The sequence below is a fragment of the Trematomus bernacchii genome, unplaced genomic scaffold (genome assembly GCF_902827165.1).
Source record: "Trematomus bernacchii unplaced genomic scaffold, fTreBer1.1, whole genome shotgun sequence".
Lineage (NCBI taxonomy): Eukaryota > Metazoa > Chordata > Actinopteri > Perciformes > Nototheniidae > Trematomus > Trematomus bernacchii.
The window spans coordinates 2,564,558-2,583,762 of record NW_022987686.1 but is presented as its reverse complement, the minus strand read 5'-3'; the positions used below and the strand labels follow the sequence as shown (position 1 = coordinate 2,583,762).

The 19,205-nt window shown below is 40.2% G+C and overlaps 1 protein-coding gene and 1 long non-coding RNA gene across 2 annotated transcripts; both read left to right on the top strand.

Moving 5' to 3' along the window:
* The first annotated feature begins 6,246 nt into the window (after nucleotides 1-6,246).
* Nucleotides 6,247-7,456, top strand: LOC117488180. The gene is made up of 3 exons (XR_004556510.1): nucleotides 6,247-6,361; nucleotides 6,653-6,712; nucleotides 7,224-7,456. It is a non-coding gene; the product is annotated as an uncharacterized LOC117488180 (long non-coding RNA).
* A 5,818-nt stretch (nucleotides 7,457-13,274) lies between these two features.
* LOC117488051 (claudin domain-containing protein 1-like) lies at nucleotides 13,275-19,183 on the top strand. Its single transcript, XM_034136779.1, has 4 exons — nucleotides 13,275-14,026; nucleotides 15,571-15,678; nucleotides 15,875-16,012; nucleotides 17,020-19,183. The coding sequence occupies exons 1-4, from the start codon at nucleotides 13,741-13,743 to the stop codon at nucleotides 17,238-17,240; spliced, it is 753 nt and encodes a 250-aa protein (XP_033992670.1). The 5' UTR covers nucleotides 13,275-13,740; the 3' UTR covers nucleotides 17,241-19,183.
* The last annotated feature ends 22 nt before the right edge of the window (nucleotides 19,184-19,205 follow it).

The window sequence follows — 19,205 nt, the reverse complement described above, 5'->3', positions numbered from 1 at the left end:
GAAGACTCAAATGGGCAGTGACGTATCTCCAACGAGGCGTTTTGGGGAGGTATTTTCTGTGTTAGAGTTTTACTCGCTACAGGGTGTACTTTGAGGGTTTTGACTCTGCACACCGTTTACATGCATAAAAACCTTCATAACACACAAGAGGACGGGTAATAACCGGAAAAGCATGACATGGGAGCTTTAAGACAGATCACAAACTACAAGCCAAAAGCCTCCCTCTCCATGAATGACCGACGCCTAAGTGTATGGGATTAGTTTTGTGTCATAAAGATAAAGCAACACTTTCTCAGAATCAAGCAAAACTAAGCGTTTAAGAGGAGAAAAAAACGAGTAAAGCAAAATATATTTAATTTCAAAAATAAAACTATAAGTTGCAAACAAATCATTTGTGTAATCATGTAAACTACAAGTATTTTTTCTTTGTTTTAACACATATTTTTGTTTGCAGTTCTCTTTGCTTCTTTCTCAATGATCAGACTTTTGCTCTCGCTGCAGCTCTCTCGTTTGCGCTCCCTCATTTTTTGTATGCGATTCTGACACAAACATCCCAGGTGGGCGGGACTTTCAGGGGTGCGTCCCCATTGGCTACTCAGTTTTTGAGTGACAGCCCAGTCCTCCGGCGATTGTACATTGCAACTGCGGTAGCTGAGAATGGACAGAAGACCCCCAGAAGAACCAGCATTTCAATTATTATAATACTACAAGTGAAAATATATGTAGGTATTGATCATTTTTGTTGTTTGTGCTGTACTATACGTTCTGTTTCTGTATTGTGTTAAGTGAGAAGTAAAGAAAAGCTGTGCTATGAAAGTTAGCTTTTGCTACCTTTAGATCCATAACAATGCAAGCTAAGTAGCCTAACAGCAGGGACAGTTAGCTACATAGCTAGCAGTGAGTGAGCGTTCAGACACCGGCAGACACACTCAAACGGACTTGTGTGCCTGACTCTACCAACAGGCTTTCATGATTCTGTTTGCAAGTATAAGCCATGATAGCTTATTTTATTAACAAGCTAATTTGATATGAAAATCAATGGAGACTTCTCTTTGTAGGAAAACCTACCGTCCATGACTGCCCCTGAGCTGAGTTTTATTTGTCATACAAATGTTGAGCTTTGGCTTCTCTTCTATGCATTACAAAATGCTACACATAGGCTACTCGTTTTAAGTATCAGATTTGAGCTCTCTTCCTATTAATTTCCAATTCTATTTTTAAAAAAATGTTGAATTAATGGTACAATTAATTTGTTTTTTTCTAAATGGAGACCTGTTGATAGTTAACTTCATATTTTTCATTTCCTAAAATAATTATGTTCCTCTCATATTAACAGTGTGGATCATTGAGACAGCATGGTGTCCAGAGGTCTTCTCCCGTTTCCCACTTCCTCCGAGGGGACGGCATCAGATCCACTGAGGGGGCATGAAGAAAGACCTGCACCAGCTTCATCCAAGCTGGGTGCAGCTCTTATCACTGGCTCAGGGTCATTTCATTTGACCAAAGGTCTTTACACATACATTTAATAGATTTTATTATTATCCACCTTTTTGTTTTATGTCCTTTTATTTAAAACTTTCTTTGAGACTTCATCTTCTGGTTCAAATTTCAATAAATGTAATTTGTATAATCACTCTTTATTCTACATGAACATTTTAGAGATTCCATTCAAATCTGTTGATTATTCATATCTTCCTCAGGCTAGGAATAGTATGTTGAGTTTGTAATGCTAAATGTATATCATTTTCTCACAGGATATAGAATGAAACCACACAGTTTTTATCCATTGTGTATGAATGCTTCAGCTCTTCAGACCAACATAGTAAGATGTGAGCATGTTCCTAATTGTGTTGGTATGCAGCCTAGGTCTGATCTGTTTAATAAAGCAAATCTGCCACTTTTATATTGTAGAATTTGTTAAATTAAAGCAGTCTTTAATTGTTTGTCCTAAACATAGCCATATATGCTTTTTTTTTAAATGTAACGTGTCTTTGAAAAAATAACAGTATACAGTTTATATTGTGTATCACCTTTAGCTTGCAAATACATAGATGTCTTTTTTTATCTATAAAATAAATAGATAGACAGATTTCTAATTATTTTGTTACAGCAGCAGTGTGTTCAGGTATTAAAATATTTAAAGTTGGAATAAAGTATAAACTACACAACACAAGTATAATGCACAGCAATCCATAAGATAAGTCCAATATTTTCATGAAAACTCCCCAGGAGACACCAACACAAACGTTTGCTGCATGAGTTGCACTGTACGATCTGTGATGTAGTGGGCTGTCACTCAAAAACTGAGTAGCCAATGGGGACGCACCCCATAAAAGTCCCGCCCACCTGCGATGCTTGTGTCAGAATCGCAAACAAAAAATGAAGGAACGCAAATGAGAGAGCTGCAGCGAGAGCTAAAGTCTGATCATTGGGAAAGAAGCAAAGAGAACTGCAAACAAAAAGATATGTCAAAACAAAGAAAAAAGACTTGTAGTTTACATGATTACAAAAATGATTTGTTTGCAACTTGTAGTTTTATTTTTTAACTTAAATTCATTTTGCTTGACTCTGTTTTTTTTCTCTTAAACTCTTAGTTTTGCTTGATTCTGGCAAAGTGTTGCTTTATCTTTATGACACAAAACTAATCCCTTTGACCTTTGAATACATTTTGCAAAGCAAAGCCTACAGTATATCACCTGCAGGCAGCAGTGTGTATTTCTTCCTGCACTACAAGATTTCGAGGAGTACAAATCTGGGCCAAATATTGTGTAATTTCTCCAAACACATAAAGTAGAAATGTCTGTATTGGAGTCTTAAAAAAGGTGCAGTAGAAGGACTTTAGCAGCATCATAGGAGGCCAACAAGAGTGACAAGGGTGAAAATCATTTTATCTCTCATCAAAGATAGCAGAAAACATGCATTATTGTACTCAGGAGGGGAGTTTGACAGGGGATTACTCAAAAAGTACAGAGTAAAAGTACTTGATTGTACTTGTGGTAGTAGTCCAAGTAGTACTGAGTCCAACAGTATCAATTTCATGTAGAACTTATAGCTAAAAATAATGTTATCCCTCATCAAATATAGCAGAAGTGGCTTGAATTTGTTCTCAGGAGGAGAGTTTGACAGAGAATAACTGAAAAAGTACACAGTAAAAGTACTTCATTTTATTGTTGGTAGCAGCAGGGCCGTCCCTCCCTACAGGCCGATCATGCGGAGGGGGCCTCACCTTGCGGAGGGGGCCTCACCTTGCGGAGGGGGCCTCACCTTGCGGAGGGTGCCTCAACTGAGCCGAAAATGTGGCGCACCTATGCGCTTGTGCTCATGTTGGCCAGGGACGGCCCTGGGTAGCAGTCAAACTAGTAGGAGTCCAACAGTGTCAGAACTTATGGTAAAACATATTTTCATCGAAAAATATAGCACAAAAACATGCATTCTTTTATTCTTGTACTAGTGTCAGTGCCGCTTCTCGTTGATTACCGTAAAGACGCTATTAATCGCTCACTCAAAAATGAAGAGCTGCTCATTTGACCAAGCACACGCGAGAGACGGCTGAGTTGACCGCAGTCTATAACTGAAGTAATCGTGCAAAGAGTTGGCAGACAAATTTAATTTTACACTAACACAGCGATCGCCAACGTGTCTAATGATTAAACTACTGCACAATCATTTTAATAATCAGCAAACCGAAGTTCGCTTTTTCTTGTTTTTAAATGTAATCTGTCAAATTCATCTGTCATAGTAGTGTCCATATCAGTATCCTGTCATGAATTGGATATTTCCTTTTTTTTTGTTTACTGCCTCCACCAGTTGGCACAGGTTTAAGTGAGTCATTACTGCGGAGAAGAAAAGCACTGATGTGCACATTGTATCTTCTGTTTAACGATCATTTGTTACTTTTTAAAGTCTAATGACTGCTTAGCTATATACTTTTGAGGATAAATATACTTTAAACAAATCAAAAGCTGGGGGAATTAAAAAATGAATACATCAGAATTATTGGGAGATGGTTTTGGACATCCATTAATAAAGAACTGAACTACCACTAATTGTGTTTAACTGGTAGTGCTAATACATGCAATATTTGAACACTTGAACACTTAAACACTTAAATATATTATTAACATTTTAAACTGTATACCCCGGTTATCTAGGCCCTTTGTTTTGTTTAATGTATACCATGTTTATAGCCCTTTTAGTTTTTTGTTTGATGTATATATGTCACACTGTAGGACTGCGGGAAACGATATTTCGATATTTCTGGATGTATAACATGTAGAATTCTTGACAATAAAGCTGACTTTGACTTTGTAAGCCATAACTGGTATATTTATCACTTTAGCAAGAGACAGCTTAACATGTGCTGGGGAGACTGGAAATTGAAAAATCTTGTTATGATCTTGTTTTGTTTCTTGGTCGGTTTTAATAATGAAAAAATTACACAAGCGAAAATAAATAAATATTTTGGGTGTAGCCGGTGACATAATGGCTGGTGGAAGTATAAGTCCCTGAAGAAATGTATTCATAGGAATTTTTGTAAATGTTTTAAATAAATACCAATAAATATACCAACATTACTTTTAACTATACCAATTAAAGTAACCCGTACATACATAAAATCTGCACTGTTTGTACAAATTACTTTGACCTGCATCCGCATATATATATATAAATATATCTAACAATCAGAACCCAAATATGTATATATCTTAACAGTTACTATGTCATTTTATTTTTGTATTCTTTTTTTGTATTACTTTTGTACCTTGTGTGAATCTGTACTGTCCCTTTTTCATTATCATTCTGTTGCTGCTTTAATTCCTGAATTTCAACAGGGATAAATACAATTCTGTTAGGGCTGGGTCAAAAGTTCAGGGCCTAAAATGGCAGAGACCAGATGGATGCAGTCTTTTAACAACGTTTAATAAAGGAAAAAAGGAGCAACTAAAAAACAATCCACAAAATGAAGGTGGATCTAGTTCACGCTGGTGGCGGCGGCAGGACTCAGGCTGGCTCGAGCAGACACTGGGAAAAACAGAGGAAAAAACAAGGTTACTCTTCAACAAAAACAGCCAGAGAAAATCACACTAAGCTAGGATACTACAACATTCAGCTCTACCGAGTGAGACGGAATTATCTGGCACTGGAGTGTGAGCATGACCAGGGTTTTATGGAGGAGTTGATTAGATGAGTACAGGTGCTCCTCATTGTGAACCAGCTGCGCCTTCTAACGATCACCACACTGCGAGAGAGAGAGAGAGAGAGAGAGAGAGAGAGAGAGAGAGAGAGAGAGAGAGAGAGAGAGAGAGAGAGAGAGAGAGAGAGAGAGAGAGAGAGAGAGAGAGAGAGAGAGAGAGAGAGAGAGAGAGAGAGAGAGAGAGAGAGAGAAAACACAGTTGGTAAAAAAACATTGACAACATAATACCAGGAGTTTTTCACATACAATAGAGGCATGACTTCACTGAAGTGATGCTTGAAGGTTATATTTAGCATGTATGAGTCACATGATAACTGACTTCTCTTTCAAATATGAATTCAATTCCATAACTCACAGTGACGGGAAACACATTACATGAATGCCTTTATCTGCATCACTGTCTCTAGGAGGTGCAATGCAAAAACAACATAAGGATAGACTACTTAGGCAACTACGTCACAGAAACTAAGAAGCTATGCATCCTGTTGAAAAACTAAAATAGAAGTGCAGAGTAGGTGGTCGCTCTATAGTCATTAAAAACTAAACCGAGACATATTGTTAAAGTGGTTTATTACACTTGGCAATAAACTCTTCATACACCACTAACCTCATCTTAAAGTTTAAACTAACTGCTCTACATCAATGTAGAAGTGACATTCAAATGAATGTACATGACACAAAAGATGTGAGGTAGAAAATGCATCTCATTTATTGATTTAGGTTACAATATGCTATTCTTTTTTTCTCTTGCATATGTTACCTGCTTTTTTACCACGTCACTAGAAATCTATATGTATTTGTTTGTCATTATCTTTCCCCACACATTCACATAGATGGAATGCACAATGAATGACAGAGATAGTTAGTATAGTTATGGACACTGGGCCAAGAAACCAACAAGTTTAATTGCTGACATTCTCTATTATGAGATCTTGTTTTGTTCATTGCTAAGGTGATGCAACATTTCAGAAAAATGTGTGACGTTTGAGTCACGTCAAAGGCTTTTATTTGATTCCTATATAAACCCTTGATAGATGTCAACTGTCACAGAAGGTGAGGTTTGCAATATCCCAGACGTTGAACCGGACTATATTTGAAGACACTGAAATAATACAACATTTAAAAGAAAGGAGGATAAACTCTTTCCCTATTATCTTTTCATTTGGGGTAAGTACATGTTTAAGTAAATATGTAGACTTCTGTACAGTTATTAACTTTGTTTGTGTGTGTCTAAGTGTTAGTGACCGAGAGCGTTCTTTTGGGTGTTCATTGTCACAATACTTATTGTAAATAATCTCTGCCCTACTTTAAGGAAATGTTATTATATTATAATAATTGTTATTTGTATCAAACCAATTCCCCTAGGATGGTTTGGGTATCATTATAGCAGTATATATATATAGTATAGCATTACTTGCTACTTCTGTTGGTAAATCTATGTATCGTTTGATTTTATAGATTAAAAGAAAAACAGGATGGGTATCAAACGGATCATATCACTCGCCCTGATTCTAATAGGTAAGTGTGATAATAAACTGATTACTTTGAAGGTACTTCATACTGTTGGTTTATTTTATTGAAAAGTCGTAGGGAACATGTAGAGTTATTGCCCGCTCATTATCCAATATTGCTTTAAAAAAACACATCAGAGTCCAGTTTCACCTTTAAATCATGATAGGTAATGGCAAATCTAACCTGAGTTTAAGTTTGTACTTTAAACCTTCTAAGACTAACAAGAATTCCAGAGGCGTCATTGTTTGGTTGTGGCGGCTGGAGTGGGCTTTTTGGGAAATAAACTTAATTACACTCCAAAATGAGGGTAAAGTTTGCAGAGGTAAAAACTGTCTAATCAGCTAAAGGTATCGGAGTGAAAATGGATTCAATTGGTAATACTGACTTTACTCTTCGAAGTATGCCCACATCATGCTAATTAAATGCAGATTTTTTTAGAGGGGGAGGAGTAATTTTTGCATGCAATGTCCACCTTTAAATGTATCAGTGTGGGTGATATTTAATGTTTTCATAACAGTGGTATCGACAACTGCTAATGTAGCTGCACAGACATCTTCAACAACTGATGCACCGACAACTGCTGCACCTACAACTGCAACACGTACGACTGCTGCACCCACAACTGCTGCACTCACAACTGCTTCACCCACAACTGCTGCACCTACAACTGCTGCACCTACAACTGCTGCACCAACAACTGCTGCACCTACAACTGCTACACCTACAACTGCTGCACCAACGACCACTTCACCCACAACTGCTGCACCTACAACTGCTGCACCTACAACTGCTGCACCAACAACTGCTGCACCTACAACTGCTACACCTACAACTGCTGCACCAACGACCACTTCACCCACAACTGCTGCAACCACAACTGCAACACATACAACTGCTGCACCCACAACTGCTACACCTACAACTGCTGCACCCACAACTGCTGCACCTACAACTGCTGCACCCACAACTGCTGCACCGACAACTGCAGCCCCTACGACTGCAGCCCCTACGACTGCAGCACCTACAACTGCTGCACCCACAACTGCTGCACCCACAACTGCATCACCTACGACTGCTGCACCCACAACTGCAACACCTACAACTGCTTCACCTACGACTGCTGCACCCACAACTGCAGCACCTACAACTGCTGCACCCACAACTGCTGCACCCACAACTGCTGCACCCACAACTGCTGCACCCACAACTGTAGCACCAACAACTGCAAGACCTACAACTGCAGCACCTACAACTGCAGCACCCACAACTGCAGCACCTACGACTGCTGCACCCACAACTGCTGCACCCACAACTGCTGCACCTACAACTGCAGCACCCACAACTGCAGCACCTACGACTGCTGCACCCACAACTGCAGCACCCACAACTGCTGCACCCACAACTGCAGCACCTACGACTGCTGCACCCACAACTGCTTCACCTACAACTGCTTCACCTACAACTACTGCACCCACAACTGCTGCACCCACAACTGCTGCACCCACAACTGCAAGACCTACAACTGCAGCACCTACAACTGCAGCACCCACAACTGCAACACCTACGACTGCTGCACCCACAACTGCTGCACCCACAACTGCAGCACCAACAACTGCAAGACCTACAACTGCAGCACCTACAACTGCAGCACCCACAACTGCAGCACCTACGACTGCTGCACCTACAACTGCAGCACCCACAACTGCAGCACCTACGACTGCTGCACCCACAACTGCAGCACCTACAACTGCTGCACCCACAACTGCTTCACCTACAACTGCTTCACCTACGACTGCTGCACCCACAACTGCTGCACCCACAACTGCAGCACCTACGACTGCTGAACCCACAACTGCTTCACCTACAACTGCTGCACCCACAACTGCTTCACCTACAACTGCTTCACCTACGACTGCTGCACCCACAACTGCAGCACCTACAACTGCTGCACCCACAACTGCTGCACCCACAACTGCAGCACCTACAACTGCTGCACCCACAACTGCTGCACCCACAACTGCAGCACCAACAACTGCAAGACCTACAACTGCAGCACCTACAACTGCATCACCCACAACTGCAGCACCTACGACTGCTGCACCCACAACTGCTGCACCCACAACTGCAGCACCTACGACTGCTGCACCCACAACTGCTGCACCCACAACTGCAGCACCAACAACTGCAAGACCTACAACTGCAGCACCCACAACTGCAGCACCTACGACTGCTGCACCTACAACTGCAGCACCCACAACTGCAGCACCTACGACTGCTGCACCCACAACTGCAGCACCCACAACTGCTGCACCCACAACTGCAGCACCTACGACTGCTGCACCCACAACTGCTTCACCTACAACTGCTGCACCCACAACTGCTTCACCTACGACTGCTTCACCTACGACTGCTGCACCCACAACTGCTGCACCCACAACTGCTGCACCCACAACTGCAAGACCTACAACTGCAGCACCTACAACTGCAGCACCCACAACTGCAGCACCTACAACTGCTGCACCCACAACTGCTCCACCCACAACTACTGCACCAACAACTGCAAGACCTACAACTGCAGCACCTACAACTGCAGCACCCACAACTGCAGCACCTACGACTGCTGCACCCACAACTGCTGCACCCACAACTGCAGCACCAACAACTGCAAAACCTACAACTGCAGCACCTACAACTGCAGCACCCACAACTGCAGCACCCACGACTGCAGCACCTACGACTGCTGCACCCACAACTGCTGCACCCACAACTGCAGCACCTACGACTGCTGCACCCACAACTGCAGCACCTACAACTGCTGCACCCACAACTGCAGCACCTACGACTGCTGCACCCACAACTGCAGCACCCACAACTGCTGCACCCACAACTGCAGCACCTACGACTGCTGCACCTACAACTGCAGCACCCACAACTGCAGCACCTACGACTGCTGCACCCACAACTGCAGCACCCACAACTGCTGCACCCACAACTGCAGCACCTACGACTGCTGCACCCACAACTGCTTCACCTACAACTGCTTCACCTACGACTGCTGCACCCACAACTGCTGCACCTACAACTGCTGCACCCACAACTGCTTCACCTACAACTGCTTCACCTACGACTGCTGCACCCACAACTGCTGCACCCACGACTGCTGCACCCACAACTGCAGCACCTACAACTGCTGCACCTTCAACTGCTGCACCCACAACTGCAGCACCCACAACTGCTTCACCTACAACTGCAGCACCCACAACTACAGCACCTACGACTGCTGCACCCACAACTGCAGCACCTACAACTGCAGCACCTACAACTGCTGCACCCACAACTGCTTCACCTACAACTGCAGCACCTACAACTGCTTCACCCACAACTGCTGCACCAACGACTGCAACACCTACGACTGCTGCACCAACGATTGCTGCAACTACGACTGCTGCACCAACAACTGCTTCACCTACAACTGCTGCACCAACAACTACTTCACCAACAACTGCTGCACCCACAACTGCAGCACCTACGACTGCTCGACCTGCGACTACAGCACCTACTACTATAGCCCTTATAACATCAACGGTGACTTTCAGATCTGTTCAAGCCACATTTACCAATGACTTGCTGAATCCATCTTCTACTGCTTTTAGAGATCGGGCTACATTGATAAATGATCAGGTACGTTTTTTTAGTCCACCCACTCAAAACATGTGAATTCTAGGCCTACTCCACAGTTACCACACTATGATTAGGAATTATTAATTGATGAAAGACCAATAAAGATCAAGTCAAATAAATGAGTCAAACTCTAAATTCCAATGCAAAGGTTTATGTGAAAAAATATATGTTTTTGTTTTGTGTTTCTACAGCTTACACCTGTTTTCCAAAGGGGATTCCCTTCGTCCTTCAAATCACTAAATGTTGTTTCATTCAGGTAATTGTTTAAGACTATTACAGTTTTATAATAAAGAGTAGGATCCTATATCTGATATTTCAAACAATATATGTTTTCTCTCTCTGCAGTAACGGATCAATCATCAACGTCTTTGATGTTTCATTTGCAAGCACATCTGCTCCTAATATCACTCAGATTGCGACCGCTTTGACCAACGCAGCTTCAACAATCGTTGGATTCGACATTGAAGCCAGCTCCATTAGCGTAAATGGCATATGTAAGTAAATACTGAGTGCTACTTAATAAAACAAAATCTACTTTTTTTTTATATTAATGTTTGGTTTACTTTTTTCCTCATTTACAGCTTCCAGTGGAGTAAGACACAAGATCAGTCTTGTCACCGCACCCTGCCTATTACTGTTTTCATGGCTACTGTTAAACCAGCAATAGCATTAGGGATGTTTTTACACAGTAATCACAACATGACTGCCAATGCTGGTATGAAAAAGGATTTATTTTTGTTGTTAAAAATCCAAGATTCTTTGAGTGGAAGTCTTTTACAGCTTCTGATGAACTTGCTTTTAGAATTAACTTTGCATTGACCGGACCAATAAATTACAGTGGAATATTTATTTTTGTCGTATTAAGGATTAAACTTTAAGCACCTAGTCCATTAAAACATCCATAAAGTGATACATCGTAACACTATGGCCACTATATGGCACTTTTACAATATATGCCAAAATGTATCCACTCACAAACGACCATACACTGATGGCTGCCACACAAAGTCCCAAACTCATATGAATGAATGTAATGCTCATTCACACACACACACACACACACACACACACACACACACACACACACACACACACACACACACACACACACACACACACACACACACACACACACACACACACACACACACACACACACACACACACACACACACCAGATGGCTTGGTGTTCAGTATCTTGCCAAAGGAGATGTGGGTCGTAGGAGCAGAGGAATGAACTGCTGTTCTTCCGATTACCACACAACCGTTTCTAGCTTATCATGTTATACCTGAAATATATGTAAAAACAATGCACTGTCATTTTCTTTTATTTATAGAGAGTGTTTTTATGTTATCATGTGTGGACGTATTCTTTGAGATGTCTTTGTACAATTGCTGTCACAAACTTTACAATGATCAGAATACAAAATATTTAAAGAAACAAAATGGTCTCTTGTGTGATGTTTTGCAATTTTGGAAAGTGTATCAGACAATCTCAGTCTTTTTTATGAAAGTTAATCATAAAATAACAGTTTTATATTTATAGTTTTTATGTTTTAATAATCTTTGTTGTAAGACTTGAGGCTACCACAGTAATACTAATGTTTACCGAAATCTTATTAGGAAGGAAAACATGCTCCGTTATTAAATTCACAAAGAATGCAACCAAGTAGCCACTTCTTTTATCTTAGGGGCAATACATATCAGTCTTTAAAGTAGTGGTCTAAAAGAAGAAATGAAAGTGCAATCGACTTTCATAAAATTAGCACAAAAAACTCTGTGTGACAAGAATGCTTGTAAAAGTGTGTAATCTCAGTCAAGGCAATACACACATTTTTTTTGTATTGTCGATAATAATGTAAAAAAATATGTTCCTACAAAAACGTTTAGTAAGAGAAATAAAGCCCATGGGCTAGAACTATTGAGTACTCAGAGGTGGGAGAAGTACTCAGATCTTGTACTTGAGTAAAAGTAGAAGTACCAGAGTGTAGGAATACTCTGTTATAAGTAAAAGTACTGCATTCAAATTGTTACTCAAGAACAAAACGATTAGCATCAAAATATACTTAAAGTACCAAAAGTAAAAGTACTCATTGTGCAGATCGGCCCCTTTCATGTATATGATATGTTTTGATTATAATTATTGATGCATTAAGTGTTATCAAAGCTGGTAAAGATGGAGTTTTAATGACTTTGTATACTGCAGGGTAGCTTGTGAATTTACTCCAGGTGTAACTAAAGTCTGATTTAAGTGTTGATTATATTTCACATCATTCATCCAAATCTGCAAAGTAACTAAAGGTATTAAATAAATGTAGTGGAGGTACACTATTCACCTCTGAAGTGGAGTAAAAGCACAAAGTAGCATACAATGGAAATAGTCAAGTAAAATACAAGTATCTCAAAATTGTACATAAATACAGTGCTTGAGTAAATGTACTTAGTTACTTCCTACCTCTGTGAGTACTACATCTCAAAGTCTGTGTTAACTGCCCAATGCAACTGTTCCTTTCACTCACAATACAGCCTTTAGAAGAAAAAAAAACATGGGAAAAATATAAACTCATATCCCACGTGGCAAAGGTGTCATGTCACAGATTGTGACAGAATTTTTTATTTTTTATTTAATATATATCAATCCATTAGTAGACCGAAAATAATCTCTACTTGCTGCCCTGCGGTGAGCAGCTTTTATAGCAACTGAGGTTGACATCAACTATTCATTTTGAGCATTCAGTCAATATTAAAAAATCTAATAGTGTTGCTCTTCTTACTGATCAAACGGCCTTGTGTTTCACTGCTCTCTCTGTAACGTCGATGCACAGCAGCGTCCTGAGAGAGAGAGATGGTTATTTTTATATCTGCTGATCAGCCGAACCGGAAGAGGAAAACGCATGGATTAGTGTTTACAACTCATATCATCCTAGGTGAACCCGGCATCACCCTGCCGTCCAAAATAGACCCATGCAATTTGAATATTTTTGACTGATCCTGCATAGGAAATCTTATAATACAGGCCCTTTTTGACTTTCTTTGGTGAGGACTAAGGGGTTGTTATTGTGGGCTAGCTGCGTGATATCTGTCGCAGCGTCGGGCCACCCACCATCTGTGGAAGTGGGACAAGGGAACAGATGGCGCATTCAAGGCTACTGACGCTGACCATTATTTATAGGAAAGCATTGGATATGAGTATCACTCGATAAAATAAAGGGCTGTCGTTAACATACAGTGGCCTGTGTTTTGCAATGCCACAGTGATTTGGATCAGAGTGTTTGTATTGGCTACATTGATGCGCGACGGCTTGACCACTGGAACTTAATCCCCCTTTTGACGTGTCTGCGGCTGGGTGAACAATGGTTGACAACCGCTACGCAACGGCTCTGGTCATCGCCTGTGTGCTGAGCATATTGGCCACCGTGTATCTGTCAGTGGCCATCGGGACAAAGCACTGGTACCAGTACAGCAGCCCCACGGTGCGCGGAGAGGCTAACGTGTCCGATCTACGCTCCCTGTATGAGGAGTTCATGGATGGGGAGTTTGACGAGAAAACCTACAGCGACACCCTGTTCCGCCTCAACGGGACTGTGGGCCTCTGGTGGCGGTGTGTGATCGTCCCTGCTCACTGGAACAAGGAGCAAGGTATGTCCTCATCTCTCAAGTCAGACGAGTCGTCCTGGTAGTATCTCTGTGAAGTTTCACAAACAAAGATGCTCTTTGACTTGAAGACTCACCTTGTTTCAGGTAGATGCCACTTGTGTTGCTCATTCCCAAACAGGTCGGAGCTGTATCACATTTGGAATTTTGATTACATTAGTATAACGTTGTGTAGCCTACCATCACCTTGTGTAACATAATTAAGCTTTAAACAAAATACAAATTGTCTGTCTTTGAGAAATCTTTTAAGGTTTTGGGGAGTTTATTTATATTAGGGGATTCTCTTTTTATGGTTTTCATGTTGATACCGATACCCAGACAGGTTTGTGACAGCCTACAGAACAAAACATAAAGAAGTTACTTAATTAAAGTTGATAAATTAAATTAATGAAATATCTCCTTATCTATTTGACAAAATCTTTCCAATTTTTAAATGTTCCCTTGTTCCCTTAACAACATTACTAAAGTCGGGACCTCAGAAGCTTTCTAGCTAACAATGTTGAATGGAAGAAGTCTTCACACTTCCTGGTTCCACTGTCACAAACTGTAAATTAAACTGGATTGAATTCCTTTTTGAAAGCCAGTGAAAAAGAAAGAAAACCCTGAATAATCATAGTCATGGGCGGTTCTAAGGGGGGGCCAACAGGGGCCAGTGCCCCTGTAACACCCAGCTTGGACTTCTCTGTGGCTTCCCTCCAAAAAGATACATCTATGATAATGCAATGTATTTATTTTATGTAAGTGTTGCAGCAAAAACTGGGCTGTTACCTGGGCCAAAGTTAACCGGGATGGGGTTTCTTTCAGTAATGTAATTTAATAACTTTAAACTAAGTTACTGAAACAAGTTTGTGACTAATACAATACCAACAAACATTAAGAAATACAATAAAAACACATTTTGGCTATATAAATAAGGAATGTATTACCCCAAACACCTTTTAATGTTCTGTATCTTGGGCAAAAGTAACAAAAAAAGGGTAACTCAACTAAAGTCATTGACTTTTGACCAGAACCGCCACTGATCATAATTTATCATATAGCAAGATGGATTAGGCAATGGTTCCTTATACTTGAAACATTTCATAATAAAGGTGAAGATTTTGTGTAGTCTGGAAGAATGAAAGTGAACTCTGTGTATGACCCTCGAATTGTATCAAATAATATCTTGCATTGATCGAATTACCACGGATATTCTCAATACAGGCCTCCCACATCTCGTCTGTGATTTGAGCTACTTGGAGTTTCGGTAAAAAAGCTCTGTGTATGTTGTAATCCACCCAGATGCTGTCAGATCTGTTTTAAGATCAAGGGTGGGTTTTCCTGCTAGCAACTGCCCAGGGTTCCACTACTTTTAATTTTTATGAACCCTGTGTAAATATTTATTTCAATGTTTTAGTTTTCCAATATGTCCAATGGAAGATACACAATGCCAACAAGAGGAAGACAAAAAAGTTAGTGAATGTTTATGACTTGTATTACACTTTATAATACATGCTCATACTTGCTCTTTGTGTCAAAACCTCTTTCAGATGCCAAGATGATGCTGGAGTGTCGAAGCTTCAGCCTACCTCAGCAGTTCACTCCCAAGTATAAAGAACCAGGCAACCACAACAGTGGAGAGGACATGCTGCGCACCTGTGAGTTCAGTCTTAGCATGTGCATCTAAATGTGTAGGTCGCCTGAAGCTGTAAAAACTAGAATCACATTCATTCTCGAGTAGTGCGTGTATTCTGACCCATTGGGCATGTTTAATAATACAGTGTCTCCAATCAGGGCAGTTTTTTCTGGAAGCTGAGCGAATTATGACTCATATATTTTTGTGTCTATGTGTAGATTTGTGGAGGTGCCAGTTTCTGCTGCCACTGGTGTCCTTGGGTCTGGTGGTGTTGGCGGGCCTGACTGGGTTCTGTGCCTGCCTCTGCCGAAGCCTCACCCCCATCCTTGGCATAGGAGTACTTCACCTGCTGGCTGGTAATACCGATTCAAAGATACCAAACCACTCATTAGTAAATGCTAGCTTTTACCGTATGAATCACCCAATTGGTTAATGTGTGCGGAACTACATCTGGAATTTGAGAGTTGCTATTATGTGACTGTAATTTGAGATTGAACTGATGTCCAATATTTTGGTTTTGAGGAGTCACAGAGGCCCCAGTTTGAATCCTATTCTCTTCTGAAAAAAGATTGGCTCAAAATTGATTTGGTTTGAGTCTAACTAACCATTAACATACAGTAAAACAAAACAAAGGCAATCATTTTATATTCCTGAAGGTTTTTTAACGTATAGAGTAAACGGAAATAAGCGTTTACAGCCATGATAGCTTGACTATGAGGATATGATTGTAAATGTCAGGATGCTTTGAATAGGAATGATTACGTTTAGGCATGTAACATGTTTAACATGGTTAAAAAAGATATAACTTACAGTTTCTTATCAGCAATAAGCAACAACTAACACTGATGGGTATATCATAAAATAATAAAAGTATGTGAACATTTTGAATTTGGACATAATAATGCCACAGAATATTCGTCACAGAATCACCAAAATGGTAAGGGTTCATCCTCTGGGGACCGCGAAAGGTGCAACTCATGTGATAGCTTTAAAATATGTTTTCTATACCAAAGTGGTTCAACAGAACAACATTCACATCCCTCAAGCCTTGCAGAGAGGCAAACAAAAATCCCTTTGCACCATGATGTTAAATTCCTTAACCAGACAATCAACTTGTTTGCAGACAGTAAATTGTATGTTGTGGCACACGCCTATCTTAGTCATTGTCATTGCACAGCGCTTTTGTAAAATCAGTCAGCAGGCGCATGATCACACCCTCAACTTGATCTGTTCCTGTCATGTTGCAGCTGTGGCAGATGCTTTGATTATCACCTATACAGATAATTGTTGTGTTCTTCAGCTCACTGTTTTAATTTTATTGCAAAAAGACTACATTAAAAACAACACATTTTGTGCCCTGCAGGGCTCTGCACTTTAGCCACGGTGTGCTGCTACCTGGCGGGGATGGACCTGCTCCACAGGGTTTCGATGCTGCCTGATAAGGTGGATGGCTCCTTGGGCTGGTCCCTCTACTTGGCCCTCATTTCCTCACCGCTCCACATGATGGCCGCTGCGTTGCTGTTGTGGGCGGCACGTAGCCACAGTCAGAATTACTACCGCATGACCGCCTACCGGGTGGCATAGACTGACATTCATCTCAGTCCCTCTGCAAAGTTGAAATTCATACCCCTCTCTGTCACCAAGATGCATTTTATATCGATCTCACGGGAAAAGGTTAATCTGTACATGTTGACCTCTGTGGGATTAGAGTGCATGTCATTTATAGAAATTCCCCTATCTGCTGCATTAAAAGATTTGACCACTCTATGGGAATTAGTTTGAAAAAGGTCAACCAGAAAGAGTTACATATATTTGCTTAAATTGGAAAAGGGAAAAACAGTTTTGGATATTAATTCCACCAATAAATTGTTGATATTGAGTACGCAGCTACATCACTTAAAAATAAGATGAACACGACAGGAAACAAATCCTCAAATTAGCCAGATGTATGTTAATAATCAAGCGATAAAAGTATGACTGAAACAGATTCAACTCTCCTTTTGTAATTATTTGACGGACGCATGCACATTTCATATTTGCTAATGTTCACAGCTAGTTTCTTGCCCTGTCAGGTTAGATTAAAGGGGTGTTGCTGTGTCCCATTGTTCCAAATACAACATATGCACATCACATGTTTATTAAATTATTAAGCGTATATTAGACCAGATCCTTCTGGAATCGCAACATCAGCTATTTAAAATGAGTTTTGGAGATTTAATCCAACAAAAACAAGGGTTGAGCATTTTAAAACAACTCTTTAGCAGGAAGTCCGAGGATCTCAGATTTATTTGATACTATAAAGAATATAGTATATTAGGTTTGTGTTGGGGATTTGGGACACACTGTTCTGGATGTGACTTTCTAGTCTTTGCATCTCTGGTCACACCCAAAGTCAGGAGGGTGTGGGTGGCATTTCCCTTTTGTTGTACTTACGAAAAACACCTGACACAGCAGGTGTACTGGTTCCTCTAGCACTGCAGCAAGACACTCATCCATAAGATATGTTATTATGACTATTCAGCGGTTGTGCAATCAGTTTCTTACTTTTGCTGCTTCAAAACATAGTTAGCATCTATGAAGAGTACAGTAAGAGAGGCTATGACTATTATGTATATAAGGTTCGAAATATACGAAAATAAATAAATCCCTTTTTTTAAGTGACATTTATTTATTCATGGCAATTCAGACTGTGTTTGTGTTTATAATTTGTTACCCCAATGAATTGTTTTATTTGCCGTGTTTTTTTAAATCATTTTTTGACTGATTTTGTAGTTTTTTGTAGAAAAAATCTAAAAGGTGTATGGTTTTGAACATAGTAGTGGTTTCCAACTATTAAGTGTTTGTTTTGTTGCTTTTACATGCTCATATATATTGATTTCCCTTGTGAATTCAGCTGTATTTGTTATTATTTATTTCAATTCTATTTGTTCCTTCTATTTCTAATGTGTTACTACCATTTCAATTCAACAGGATTTAAGGGAACCAGTTAGTTCCCTGTTAGGCATTATGAATGTACTTAAAGGCCATATTGTGATAATCTAAAGTATTCCTTTGCACTTAAATTATTCTTGAACATATCCTGAAAGTTGCTGTAGTCGTAAGTAGTGAATTTCTATTTTTTGAAGCGTCCTACAAATAAAACAAGTTTAGAAAAAGATATTACCTGGAACACTATGCTAAATGTTTGCAGATATATAAGTTACCACAAGCTTCACGCTTTCAGAAAAGTCTGTGAAATGATGCACTGTGTGTGGTACGATGGATATTCTGATCAACCAGATTGTATTTTGCATTTTCAGCCTTTTAATTGAAGATATTGTTCTATCCCTGAATCCACTGTAGCATTAATATATCAGCAATTGTCCATATATGACTGTGCTTTTGTGAAAAGTGAATGTGTTGTCCTCTCACCAGTTTTTGAGCTCAAACGGTTAATAACTGTTCACTTAAATATCATGTGTGAGTGTAAACGAGTGTTCACATGCGTGTTCCAAGCAACGTTTCTATAAAAGATTTTGTAAAAGGTTTTTTTATGTCACATCATTCTCA